The sequence below is a fragment of the Drosophila mauritiana genome, chromosome X, assembly GCF_004382145.1.
Source record: "Drosophila mauritiana strain mau12 chromosome X, ASM438214v1, whole genome shotgun sequence".
NCBI classification, from domain to species: Eukaryota; Metazoa; Arthropoda; class Insecta; order Diptera; family Drosophilidae; genus Drosophila; species Drosophila mauritiana.
Window position 1 is genome coordinate 733874 of NC_046672.1, and position 14159 is coordinate 748032.

General features: G+C 43.7%; 1 protein-coding gene across 8 annotated transcripts in view; it reads left to right on the plus strand.

Moving 5' to 3' along the window:
• LOC117147269 (protein sidekick) overlaps positions 1–14159 on the plus strand; it is a 62597-nt gene that overhangs the window by 37568 nt on the left and 10870 nt on the right. For 5 of the 8 annotated variants that reach the window (XM_033314094.1, XM_033314097.1, XM_033314096.1 and 2 more), the window contains exons 4-9: positions 4170–4346; positions 5835–6588; positions 6665–6792; positions 7241–7375; positions 12681–12800; positions 13030–13185. In XM_033314094.1, the coding sequence (XP_033169985.1) occupies positions 4170–4346; positions 5835–6588; positions 6665–6792; positions 7241–7375; positions 12681–12800; positions 13030–13185 (1470 nt within the window). The remainder of the gene's footprint in view (positions 1–4169; positions 4347–5834; positions 6589–6664; positions 6793–7240; positions 7376–12680; positions 12801–13029; positions 13186–14159) is intronic. The other 3 variants (XM_033314099.1, XM_033314100.1, XM_033314101.1) reach the window with 1 other exon arrangement.

Sequence of the window (14159 nt, forward strand, 5' to 3'; positions counted from 1 at the left end):
TCTTCTCGTCTTCTCTGGCTGCCTCGCAAATGTAGCGCATTCACTTGCAACAAAGACTTCCCCAGCAACAACAAAAGCCGCCAAAGTTGTTTTTAGTGGCAGTGCTGCAGGTCCAACATGTGTTGAACAAGGAGAAACAGCGAAAAGGAAAGAGACAAAAAGAAACGCATTTGTAGAAGAAAGCAAAGCACAGGAGAGGAGAGGGATTGAAGAGCATTTCAGAGAAACACTCGGCCAAAACGTGCGTGGCCAAGGGTTTCCCTTTAATTTCTGTACAGGGAAAACAAGACAAGTAATCAGAAGATTAGTCTTCCTAGGCGCGATCTTTCGTCAGAGAAACTGATCCGAATCCATGACTGAATCACGCTCAAAACTCGAATACATATGATATAATATAATAAAGAATATATGCATTTCTTTCGGTGCACTTCTCCCCAACATCTTCACTCTTCTTTTGCGCAAAGGAAAGTGAGAGAAAAAACTTGAAGATGCAGAAGAAGGAGGTAAACTGAAAAATTGCAAACTATTGTTTTTGCTAGCAGCTTTTTGTCGCAATTTTTATTTATACCTCATTTCTCCGTAAGCCCCGTTGTTTACTCCCTCCCAGGAGAAGAAGAAGCAGAAGCTTAGGGCCTAGAGAAAGAATGAGCGATATGCAACTCGTGTCGTCATTTAGGCTGAAGTGGATGGCTTTGCCTAATGTGTTGTGTTGCAGGAATGCCATGCATGTACATATGTACATATGTAAAACAGGCATCCGCACATAAAGTATTCCTGGAATCGAGGACCAGGAAAAAGTCGAGAAAAAATTGACGCAAACTGATAGGAAACATCAAGAATATTGTGTATACTTAAAGACGAAAGGCAGCGCAAAATTGCTGTAATCAGATAATGAAAAGTGGCGTAACTACTCGTATTTGGAACAGGATCGAAGTAAAGGATTAACTACTAAAATAGGAGCACGCCGAAACTATTTCAACTTTTTTTTCTCCAGTGCAACGTGTGCAGAAGATAAATTTCTTTAATCAACCAATTTGGTCGTGTGTTATTCTTGTTCTTTTGCGGTGTGAGCAGTAAACAAAAATGTTAGTCTGACGAAATACGTGAGCAAGGGTAAAAAATGTATCAAAGGGAAAAGTGCAGCAGCGACAGGCAAGCCGAAGGTAAAAAACCTTTTAGACACTTAATGTTTACTTTGTTTGCTTCAAGTGCCACAACAATAACTTTGGAAACTTCTACACATTCTCAAGACCTTAGCAGCACTCAGAAAAAACAAACGTAATGTAATTAATTTCCAAATATTTCGTTATTGATCATACGTCAATACATTTTTGTTAGAATCACTCTTTAAAGATAAATGTCTGGTTCAATGCGAAATAAATTCCAGCGGATATTGGCTGAAATACAAAAAGATCCACATGGAGCTTGTGTTTTTTGTGTTTTTGGAGTTTAGGCCAGGATGAGCCGATTCGAGGTCCCTGGGGCCGAGAGTTTAGCTCGATGGTTTGGCGAATTGACTTTTGACCGCCCAGCAAGGAGTGCGCTAGGCAAATGCCGATGGTCCGGGCTCTGAAACTGGAGTTATTATTGCCCGTGCCACTGGACTGGGCTGCTCTTCCGCTTTCCTATATCCTGCATCCTGCATCCTGCACTCTGCATCCTGCACTCTGCATCCTGCACCCTGAATCCTCCGCCCAGAACAACTGCCAGTGCACTATTCTTAAACGAAATTGATTTCGTGGGCCTTTCGACGGATTTGCCCTGGCCACAAATCAAACAATTTCCGCTTTGCGGAACGGGAATTCCCCTTTTCACATACAAATGCAATTTGTTTCATTGCGTTGCCTGTTTATTAAATTTATTTGTATGCAGTTGGGCTCGCTTAGACACACTAACTGACTGATTGATTGATTGCCTAACTGATTGACTGACTGGCTGGTTGGTTGGCCGACTGAGTGAATGGCATTCGGCTGGTGTGTTGCAACCACGAGGAAAAGCCACGGAAATATGCTGATGACTTGTTGACATTTTTTCCGAGGGTAAAATAAAGTGCACGACACTTTTATGGGTTGCAAAGAAAATAGCTATTTTATGAAAATACGAAGTAAAACGATAAAAAAATGCTTCGTTTAAGCGATTGGATGTAGGCATCCCTTTTCCAATAATTTCTTCTACTCCTTTGACAAACTTGGCCTAGTCTGTGTTTCTGCGGCTAGCAAATGAAATTTGCATTCTTTTTAATGAATTTGCGGTCTGTCAATTCCATTTCCCATTCGGTTTACAAGAGCCTTTTTCCAATTTGGCTGTCTGACTATCCCAAGAGAATGTAAATTTCTTCATCTTTGGCTTCCTTTTTCCTTTGTCTGTTTCTTTGATCTGCGTAGAGTATTTGCTTTCCTTGTGCTTTATGGCGATTTTTTGGTGGTGACAGAAGCTGGAAATAGCTTGGGCTTAAAGGATTTGTGTTAGTTTAGTTATTTAAAACTCATTACACACACATGTGAAGCAACGCCGCTCAGTGACCAATCCCCCCTTGCCACCGTCTTTTGGCCCTTCCCTTCGACTTAGCGCTGACACATTTCGTTTCCTTGGCTTTTTTAATGTTGATCAACTTCACTCGGATGTGTGTGAGTGTGTGCGAGTATATGTGTATGAGTGTTCGTCCTTGCGACCATATGTGTGCATTTGGTTTACAATTCCCCAAATTGTAATTTTATAGCAGCGTCATTGCCCAAAATGCTCAAACAGACTTTTGCCTTTTTGTCCGTCCATGTAACTTTTTTCTTCCCTCTTTCGTTCGTAAGCTTTCTTACGCTTTGGAATTTCCCCCTTTTTTTTGGCCAACACTTGGGAAACTTTCCACTGTCTTCTCCCTTCTTTTCTAGCCTTCTCCGCACTCTCGGCTTTCTTCCACCCTTATATGCCCTATTCTCAAGTTGATTCCCGTTCTCAACTGGTAGTTTCCAGTTTCGCTTCTAACTCGGCTCAATTCGATTTTGTCTGCAAACTGAATGAAGTGAATTGCATTGCCATTGGCCACGTTTGGCTACCCTGTTAGTAGCCATAAATAGCCGGGGTATCTTGGAATGACGCAGTCATCATGCCAGAAAGTTCTTTAAAATGTCAAATATTCTGAAATCCCGGTAGTCGAAGTAAATTACAAATAACTCAAGATTGCCAACCAAATGCACTGAAAAAGAAGGGTGCTAAGGATTTATCCGAATTTGTCCGATTCAGAGAGCTTTCAGCACAGGGTATGCGGTATTACATCCATCCATTCATCCCAATTCCTTCATGAGTCCAGGTCCCCAACATAAACTCTTTGCAAAGGCGTTGATGGCCCCGCCAGGATTTTGTTCTGTGGATGGGGGGGATGGCTGAGGCTGGGGTGACTTCTCGTTCTAGGATTTCGGCCTCCGGCAATCCAATCCAATCCGTCTGCTCCCGTTCGGTTGCCTCCATCCTGTGATGTGTTGCATCCTGGTCAGTTAGGCGAATCGCATATTTTATTCAGACTTTCATTTAGTTCAGCCGGCCTCTCATCCCCGCCCCTTGGGTCGGTCACATGTAATTTTTGTTTAGCCATTCCAATTGCAATTCCATTTCGCAAAGGGAGTTTGGGTGGACTAAGGGGTCAGGAGGCAGGCCATATAAATCAACTTTAATTTAAATGCCCTGCTGCAGCACTGAAATCAGAGTGGCTGGCCCTCTATACATATGTACTCCTGTATGCATCGCTCCATTTCTGCAGCTTTGGCGTCTTGGCCTTTATATTTCCCTTTATTTTCTTTGCACTCCAGCTGCCATCATGACAGAAAATCTTCACAAGTATATGCAATTTAAAACAGTGTGTGGCATCTCTCCTGAGCTTGCAAATAATGGCCGCAGAAAACTAATAATAAACAAACAATTAGACACTCTGAACAAACACAATTATACGTATATGTATGGGTGGGTAATATGCAATATGCACATACTTCGTTTTTATTGACTGGCTTTAAATATTATTCAATACATACATATTCATTATGCCGACAAATGGGCGGTGCTTCAGTCAGCGGAACGGAAATAAAGCTACGGCTTAGTGATACACACATATGGTATACCCTTGAGAATAATATTTATTAAAGCTTTTCCCTCTTCTCTTTCCACATTTCGTGCATCTCCAGGATACCCGCAGCCCACATACCGATGGCTAAAGGACGGCGTCCCCGTGGGCGACTTCTCATCCAGCCAGTTCTACCGATTCCACAGCACCCGGCGGGAGGATGCGGGCAGCTATCAGTGCATTGCCAGAAATGATGCCGGATCCATATTCAGCGAAAAGAGCGACGTTGTCGTGGCCTGTAAGTTTATACTCCACCGAAATGGTGGTGTTGGGGGGGGGGAGGGGGGGGGGTGTCGGAATCCTGTGGGGCACATTCTTACATCCCCATACGTCAATTACGGCACATCATCAACAGAAGTGAAAAATTGGGAAAAAGACGAGTTGGAGGTTTGGAAATTTGAGATAATCCCGAATGATGCCGTTGTTTATTTAGTGGGTTAGGCATTTGAAGGGATTGAGTTACCAATTAAACGAGAAATTAACGAAATTCAATGCTGGCTTATTGAAGATCTTTATTCCGTATTAATTGGCTTATTATTATGGTCGAAGTCGTACCTAATCATGTCAAGCTATGAGCCCTGGTCATCCGGTTAATGGAAGCTATTTATATTTGATCGGAAAGTCAATTTATTTCACGTTCTTTCAGAACCATCTTATCTTACTTACGAGTAAGAAGGAGAAGGACCCACTCGTGTGGAAGTGGATTCCTAGGTGGAGGTGGAGCACAAATCAAACGGCTGTCACGCCTGGTGGTGATAATAATTTAGCTGCTAATTTTTATTTAATGCGAACTTAATTACAACAGCAACGTAATGAGGAGACGGAGGAGGGTTGGGAGTTAAGGTCGCCGGGTTAGGTGTGGATGCAACGAACAATTAGACAAGTAAGTGTGAGTGACACTTAAGCCCTGCACTCTGAATGCGTGAGTGTGTGCCACTACTTGAACCTAATAAATCGAGCTCTCGACATGAGAACGACCTCCATTATGCCGACGCCTAAGCGTAGTGATGGGATAGGTACTCCATTTGCGAACCAAGCTGGGGCCGGCAAAAGTACCCTATCTGATGTCATTTGTTGCAAAAGAGTAGGGACGCACACATACCCAGTGCTCACATCTTCCTCGGGTAATTCGAAACAGTAGGAACTCGCCGTATTTGGCACAATTATCTTGGTACTCCGCACCACTGGCAACAGGCCTCCTCTCCCGTGACCTTCTTTTCGTGACTGAATCAATGAATAGGCGACTGGTTGACGTGGAGCAGCAGCGCCGTCTTGAGCACTTAATTAATTGTGGGACCGAGTCGAGAGGCGAGGAGGGCGAGCTTAAACTGAACTAATAACCTTTAAAGCCCATCTGAGTGCTTTGGCGGGGTGGGGACATGCTTAAGAGCGGGGTCAGAGGTTAAATAGCCTTGCACGCAGCCAGCCCGCGCGTTGCCTTCAATTAGTGAATGACACCACAGGAAGGTATAAAGCCCTTCTCTTGGGCTTCCATGGAATTGGGGCTTATTTGATTTGTGTGTGAGCTAAATGGGGATTCCTTTGGAAAAGACAAGGACTACCGGTTACTCTAAGTAGATGGCAGGACAAAATATAATAGTTAATCTGGCGTATGTACTGATAGAATAAGTTAGTTTCTGGATGAGCTACAAGATAGCCAAACAATATTCTTGTTCATTTATTACAGTAGATATTAAAAACCATTCTCTTTTCCTTTTCTCTGCAGACATGGGCATCTTTGAGAACACCACAGAGGGTCGTCTGACGGTGGTCAGTGGTCACCCCGCTATATTCGATATGCCCCCCATTGAATCTGTGCCCGTGCCGTCGGTTATGTGGCAATCGGAGGATGGACCTCTGAATTACGACATCAAGTACGCCTTCACTCACGCCAACCAGTTGATTATTTTAAGTGCTGATGAAAACGATCGCAAGGGATACCGGGCTAAGGCCATCAACACGCAGTTGGGCAAAGAGGAGAGCAGCGCCTTTGTGCACCTGAACGTCAGTGGAGATCCGTACATAGAGGTGGCGCCCGAAATCATAGTGCGCCCGCAGGACGTGAAGGTCAAAGTGGGTACCGGAGTGGTTGAGCTGCAGTGCATTGCGAATGCCAGGCCCTTGCACGAACTGGAGACGCTTTGGCTGAAAGACGGTCTCGCCGTAGAAACTGCCGGAGTGAGGCACACTCTCAACGATCCATGGAATCGAACGTTGGCCCTGCTGCAGGCGAACAGCTCACATTCCGGGGAATACACCTGCCAGGTGCGATTGCGCAGTGGTGGCTACCCGGCCGTCAGTGCTTCGGCTCGCCTCCAAATCCTCGAGCCGCCACTCTTTTTCACACCCATGCGGGCGGAAACCTTTGGCGAATTCGGGGGACAGGTGCAGCTAACCTGCGATGTGGTCGGCGAACCCACGCCCCAGGTCAAGTGGTTCAGGAACGCAGAATCGGTGGATGCACACATTGAGAGTGGAAGGTGGGTGGTTATAGGCCAAATCGATTTTCTGTTAACGCTCAGTTTTCTTTTCTTCTATTTTAAAATCGCATCGCAGATACACGTTGAACACGGATAATACGCTGGTAATTAAGAAACTAATCCTGGATGATGCTGCCATGTTTCAGTGTTTGGCCATCAACGAAGCGGGGGAGAATTCGGCGAGCACCTGGCTGCGCGTAAAAAGTAAGTCAAGAGCTGGTTTATTTCGGTGCCTGTGTGACAATGGTTGTAAATGTAGGAGCTGCAATGTTCACAGTCTTTATTGAATTTCGGTCAAGGAACGCTTAAAGTAGCAAATGAACACTTTTAATTCAAGCGAAACGTTGGTTAATTGCTTAGCTGATATATTTTCAACTGAAAGAGCTTATAAAAACTTCAAATTGTAAATTGTAAAAGTTAATCAGAACTTTTCTTCGATTGATCCGTTAACCAGTGTCACACAGTGTAAGATCAAATGATATCAGTCCAAGGAAATGCCTGAATGCCTGTTACATCGCTAAATTATACGTACATCTACATATGCCTCCGCGCCAAACCAACATCCATCTATACATCTCTACCCTCTGAAATATACCCCTAACGATTTTCGCATTTTGACCTTTTAACCCATTATTAACAAACGAATTAATAGCAAAAACGGCCAAGAACCGCGTGAAGCGCTTGGCCCAGCCGCGAATCCTGAGGGTAAGAGCTTCGCATGCTGGCTTGGGATCGGAAAAGGGATCGGAATCTGGTTCCTCTGATAGACGCAAGGAGTTTCGCTTTGGTATGGGCATACAGCTAAATGCCACACAAAAACAACACCCACTTACACCCACAGCACGCACACCTTCTTGCACCTCTAGGGTTGCACTTACAAAAGAAAATCACCTGAGAAATAAGCACCCTTTTGAACCCTTTATGATATCATACCCCGTAGAATGTAGCTCTTTTGATTGTTTTCTTAAATTGTTATTTTATTGGCTTGGCTTGCTGTTATTTACAGCCTTTGGCGTACTAATTTTAGGCTTAAATATTATGTGCAAGTATTCGTGACTCCCTGGATTTGTGTTTCATCTTCTTTTTGTGCCGCGGACCATTCCTTTTTTGTTTTTCTGCCTGCGGCTCTAGAGCAGCTTCCTTTTGCATTCTTAGCCAAGCGCCTTTGGCCAACAGAAGCAGCAGGAATTTCATCTGTTCTATTCTGTATTGCCTTGGTTATCAAATTTGTCAAAAGCAGAAGAATTTTCCGTTCAAGTTGATTAGTCTCGACAAAGGTGGTGAACCTAACGTTGGATGAAAACATCACCCTAAAATACTTTTTTAAGCCATTTAGTTAAAATAATATTGAATATTTGTTTTTGCACAATCGAGTTCTAAGGATGGATGGGATGGGCAGATAGCTTTATCTCTTACTAAAATATTATGTTGGTACACCATTTAATACAACTCTTGAAAGCGATAATATCAATTTGACATTGAGTGACGGGTAATATGTGTATGTATGTAGAGAAGTTAGGACTTCACCTTCCAACGCTCCAAAGTACCCTTAAGGTCCGGGTCAAATGGCTGCCTTAGGGTTGCCAGCCACCCAAAAACACACCCACTGGAATATGAGCTGGTATGGGGAAATTTTGCATTTTAATGAATTTCATAATGCGAAAATTAAGACTGACACACAAGTCGCACAAGCCGTTCTGGGGGCCAAGGAGTATTGTCATGCTGACATGGCATCGTAGGGTTTCCTCCTTTTTGGTTTTGCTCCTTTTGTTTGAGCTGCGAGTTTGAAGTTCCTGACTGGCCAGAGAAAATTCCTCATTCATGAGCCCAACTCCCGCCCAAAAGAAACCGGATGACTTCGCTGGCGCTTTAGATATTTGACAGATAGAGTTGAGGCTCGAGTCTTTTCACGGGGCGAAGGACATATTGTGTCGATGGTCTTTTGCCAAGATTCGTCCCTGTGCCTTTCTTGATGGGACTTTAAACAAAGTTTGTGCTGCCCTCCATCTCTTAAATTTTTATGGCCAAAGCTGGGATTTTCATGTAAATTGAAATTTGCATGCATATTTTGCTGAGTTATTCTTACGTTGCAGCATGTCGCCCTCCTTTACTTCTCCATTCCATCTATTTTTGTCATCTTTTTTTGCAGTCCTGCTGCATTGTATTTGGTTTAGACTAGTTAAGCGATTTTGTCGTCAGCGGTTTATTGAAAAACTTTTCAGCTTTTATAGATGAGTACAGCAAGTTTGTGAAATATTTTGCTCCTTCGCCCCCGCCAGGATTGCCCAGCATGACTGAATGATAACCAATCGTTGCGGCTCATTTAATTTTATTTGCCTAGACTAATTCGAGCCAATTTGTTTGTCTGCGCCAAGGAATTTTACGATTCAGGGAGAGGGCAATCATTTAGTCCCTCCAGCACTCTACTCGTCTGGCCAAGCTCCCTGTCTCGGGGATTCGTTTTATTGCCTGTTACTGCTGTCTCACTGCATTTCGTCCTGGCCAACATGATGAAGGGGCTGCCGGCCTAATCGGCTTTGTTTCTGGATGGGAAATCAGAGACGAGAGATGGGAGTATGTGCCATGCCATGCCTGACCTTTTGCACAGCATTGAGCTGGCGCGTAATGGGTCTATGCTAAGATAATCCAGATCAGGATCAGGATCCGATTATGAACACCTTTGGTCACTTGCTACTGGGTCCGGTCCAACAGCTACACTGAGCAAATTCACTAAGCAACGCGAAATAAGGGATTTTGAGATTAACATCCATTGAAGTGATATTATGACAGCCATCCGCTAACCGCTTGAGATTGATATCCAAGTCCACTCGGTGTGCTTTTAACTTCACTTCTCTCCAGTACTGCATATTAATCCCGCGCTTTGCGAGGAGCCTCTCTTGAGACTCGCTTGATTTCATTTTGCAATTCCTTTCGTTTATTGTTTGTGCACTCGTTTATCTGCTGCTGGTAAGGATGATCCTCCGTTTCCGCCGACTTCCCCCTCTCACACCGCAGCTCCTCGCAATGGCAACAAGTGTTTGGCATTTGGGTTGCTGATTTCCCTCAGTTTGCCCACAAGCCAGCAGCCTCCGCTAATCTCCGCTTGGAAGGCCACTGAGGAGTGCAGTGCTGGAGCACTTTTCACAAAGATGTGCGAAGAGGATGAGTTGGGAAATTATTTTCCAGCCTTTTGCGTACAGGGAGATATCTCGGATGTTCTTGGATCCTAAGACCTGGCTGCATTTTAATTGCACCTCCTGCCGCCGCCCAGTGTTTGTCAAAGTTTTGCATCTTTCTGTGTTGCCCTCTCTCTAGAGCAGCGCGCCCTCTTCACTTCATTTTTGTTAAGTTGGCGCTAGTCGGCATTCGTGGCCCAAGAACCCAAGAACCCAACAATCCAACAACCACTCGCCCTGCACCTGCCACAGTCAGAGCTTTCCACATCGCATTTTCCGGCTGCCTGAGCTTTTCCCGGCTGCCTCAACTCTCGAGTAACATAATTTCGTAATTTCCCGAAACGCAAAAGTGATTTTAATCGCTGCTTCCTGCCATTTCCAAAGTTCCTGCACCTAACAACCACCGTCCAACCCCATTATTTGTTTGTTTGTTTGTAGATGTGTGCAGGAGTAATTAGGCGTCTTTGGGGGCGTGCCTGTTTTGCTTTCTTTCGGCTGATGGCTCAATGCGATCGCCACTGTGCGAATTTGTAGGAATTCCTTTTGATTGCTCAGTCGAAAGTTTTCTTTCTGGTTTTTATGGCCCGCCAACAGGTAGGTAGGTTGGAGGTCAGAGGTCAGCGCTGCTTAAGCCCATACCGCCCAGTGATAGATTGCCGTGGGAGTTAAAGAATTGAGTTGATTGGCCTTCAACATGCTAGGACCACACAAATTGGGGGGTTTTTTATAGCCATTTTAGCTCCAAGTTAAGCACAGTATTAATGGCACAGTCGCAAATGGAGCCAACAATAATTCGAACATATATGTACAAAATGGCTTAATTGTCATTTATACACAATCACCCAGTTCGGAAAGGTCTACAATTGGCTGTTAAAGAGTGATTTTCGATGAGTCGGAAAATATGCATAAAAAATTTACAACTTTGATTTACTTATTTGTATAAGAAAATGCGCTGCCCAAAGGAAGACTTAATGGAAAAAGCATTTAAGCGGTGCCAAATGGGGTGGGCGAAACTTTAAAAGCCTGAAACCCTCCGCCTGTAGACGGCACGACGGCCAGAAACGATTCGTATGCTAATAGTGGACTCTGGAACGGGTGGTCGCTGGAATAGCCAAGTAATTCCAATTATTACCATCGCACGCCACTGCCCCACAGTTTTCCGCACCACCACCTACTTTTCCCACTTGTCCGGCTGAGTAGCGTTTTATTACGACTTCAAGTTGATGGCGCGGCCTCTTTAGTGGGTCAACTCGAAATTAATTACAGCTTACTCTTCGGACGAGGTTCGGAGGGAAGTGGCCTGATGCCCGTACATAAGGCGAAATATCCCGAAATGTACGATTGGCATCGTAGATTCACTTTAAGCTAATGAATTATTAAATTCTAAGATCAACCATGAATTCATTTTCCTTTGTGTGCTCAGATGCATTGCGTATACGCCACGTTGTCGCTTTATGCACGTTTCTTAAAGGTCTCTTTGGCGAGTCCTGCCACAAATTGTTTCTCCTCTTAGACGGTCCTTTCCGTGCCTTAGATATGCGGCTTATGAGACTCATAAAAAGGCGGGCCAAAGACCTGGAAAATAAAAAAGGACTGGCTTCTGACGGTCGCCGCAGCTTAATCACACTTAACACGTGGCCCGGCCGAAGGAGTTATATTTTATATATTACGCCTCTAATTTTCTCGTGTCAAAATTAGTTTCGATGCAACATAATATATCCAGGGCATCTTAGTTGGCCGTTGTCCTTATCTGGACCACGAAAACCTGCTTAATTGTTTTGAGCTCGCATTTGGTTGGGACACCTGGGCTTTATTTCTTTAAATTTGTTTATTTTTCTGTGATTTCTGTGATTCTTGTTGTGCCAGTGGTATTAAGCGGAGTTGATATCTTTATGATTTCGCCACCAATTGCAATTGCAACTGCAACAGCGAGCACTTAACATCTTAATGTTGAAAGGAGCCTGGGTGCTTTTATTGTATTTTTATGCACCTATTTACATAAGCGTAGTTAACGGGAATGCTTCATCATGCGAAATTATTACGAATATTATTACATTTTCGCTCGCCGACTACCAGTTGCAAAGCCGTTAAGGGCAGCCTCAGTTTCGCCCTTCAAGCGCAAGGCATCTGGCCGAAACAATGAAAACAGCAAAAGCTCAGAAACAGCCAGCCATCGTGCCACTCAAAATCCAATAAATAATTTACATTAACCAACAGAAAGTTAAAGGGCGGCAAATGGAACCAAACGTTCTGGGCAATGCAAAAAAGGCGGGAATACGAGTCTATATGTATATGTACACATAGGGCATCCTTTCACCAGATGCCGCCGAGATGGCAGCATGATTAATTGGCCGGCAGCCTATAATTTGGAGCAAGTGGAAGGTGGATTAACATCATTGGAGCAGTTAATCAAGGGGAGAGAATCAATTACAATCAATAGGGAAGAGGGCTAAGCGGATGTAGGTCTTGATGACTACTAGTTTCTTTGTGATGAAACGGAAAATATCCCTTTTTGCCAATCAATAGAAAAAAGGTGGCAAAAAGTAAAAAAAATTTATGTACTGCACTTTAATATTATTCTATAATTAATAGATCGACTGCAAGAACATGTAATGTTAATATTTAATACTATTAAAAGGATTAATATTTTATATTAATTTTTGGACAAGCCTTTTTTTGTCATGCACATACCTTCATTTGCTATGCAATTATACTGTTTTTGTGCATTGTATTATGTGTCGTATTATATGTAAATATCGTCTGTATTTAACCTTTAATTCAATTAATTTTTGTTTCAGCCACACCACATACTATACACCCCCTACTTAGCCACTAAATGCGTTGTTATTAGCCTTAAACCCACCGTTCAAACTAGTTAAGGATCAATTGTAACCGAGTCTATTTGTATTTCCGCAGCATCGGCTCCAATTATGGAGCTGCCGCCCCAAAATGTGACCGCCTTGGATGGCAAGGACGCAACTATTTCCTGCCGGGCAGTTGGATCGCCCAATCCCAACATAACCTGGATATACAATGGTGAGTTTGGCGAATGTAGTCTCTAGAGCATGGCCTAAGTCCCACTAATGATGATGATGCTAATTGTGCTGTCGTTCTCTTTATTTTTTACCCGTTTGCCCGCTAACCAACCAATCCACCAATTGTATTGCTAACTTAACTGCTTGCTGCGGAACCCGTAACCGAACTCGCATCGTGCCAACCTACCAACCTGCAATGTAACCTGCCCGAAACAATGCCTGAACTCCAGAGACCCAACTGGTAGATATATCCAGCCGGGTGCAGATACTCGAGTCGGGTGACCTGCTCATCTCGAACATCCGATCTGTGGACGCCGGCCTCTATATCTGCGTACGAGCCAACGAGGCGGGCAGCGTCAAGGGCGAGGCCTATTTGAGTGTTTTGGGTGAGTTCCTGTCCCTGGTCCCCATTTGCCAGCATCCGGGATCCGCTGCCCCGCAAATTTAATTGCCTGCCGCGCCTCAGTCCGCCTGTTATTTTGAAGTGCATCTGTCTAGTCGGGTGATTTTGGCTTTTAGCGATTTAGCTAGCGAAACTGTCGGTGCTTGAACCCTTGATAGGACCAATCCAGGATCAGATATTGAACCTTTAGTTAGTAAACGCACTTCAGATATTTACGCTTGTCCAACTGCATGCAAAGTGCTTATAAATATATTAAACTAAGACGTTTCCTGTATCGAATTAATGTCTAAAGAACATTCTCAATCAAATGATACTCTAGATGTTGTTGAAGTTGTATGCATTATGCAGTTGAAACTGCGTTAGCTTAAATAAATCCGTACTTAGAGGATTTTCATGGCCAGAATAGCTTTTTATGTAGTATTAACGCATTGAAACCCGTTTAATAGAATTCAATTTTCGGCACTGCTTGCTTACGCGTCTATCTTAAGCAGAATAATCCCGTGCTTCCTGCTACTTTCCCATCAGTTTCGATTGTGTAATGGCTTTGCTTTGAGGTGGGAATATCCTGCGAGTGTTTTCGAAAACCTGTTATCCGCCCAGCAAAACACTTTTGTAACCACAAAAGAGATTCAAATCGAGTTTACTCGCCAAAATTTTCTCCATTAAACAAACAGGATGAGCACCCGTTTGGCTCCTCTCACTCTTTATGTGTATGTAAATATACATATTGCCCACCCTCCCACCATCACCGTGGGGTTGCCAATGACATTGTGGTGGAACACAGAAATATTTCAATTTGAAATGGTTAGACACAGCTAAAAACTCGTTCATTTCGTAAAGTAGTCATACAAGTTGTAAATATATTTTGTCTTTGCTGATGCTATCCGAATCGATTGTTTTTCGCTGGCTATTACAAGGCTATTAAATGATACAACTCATTTCTCTGTTCTTTTTTTT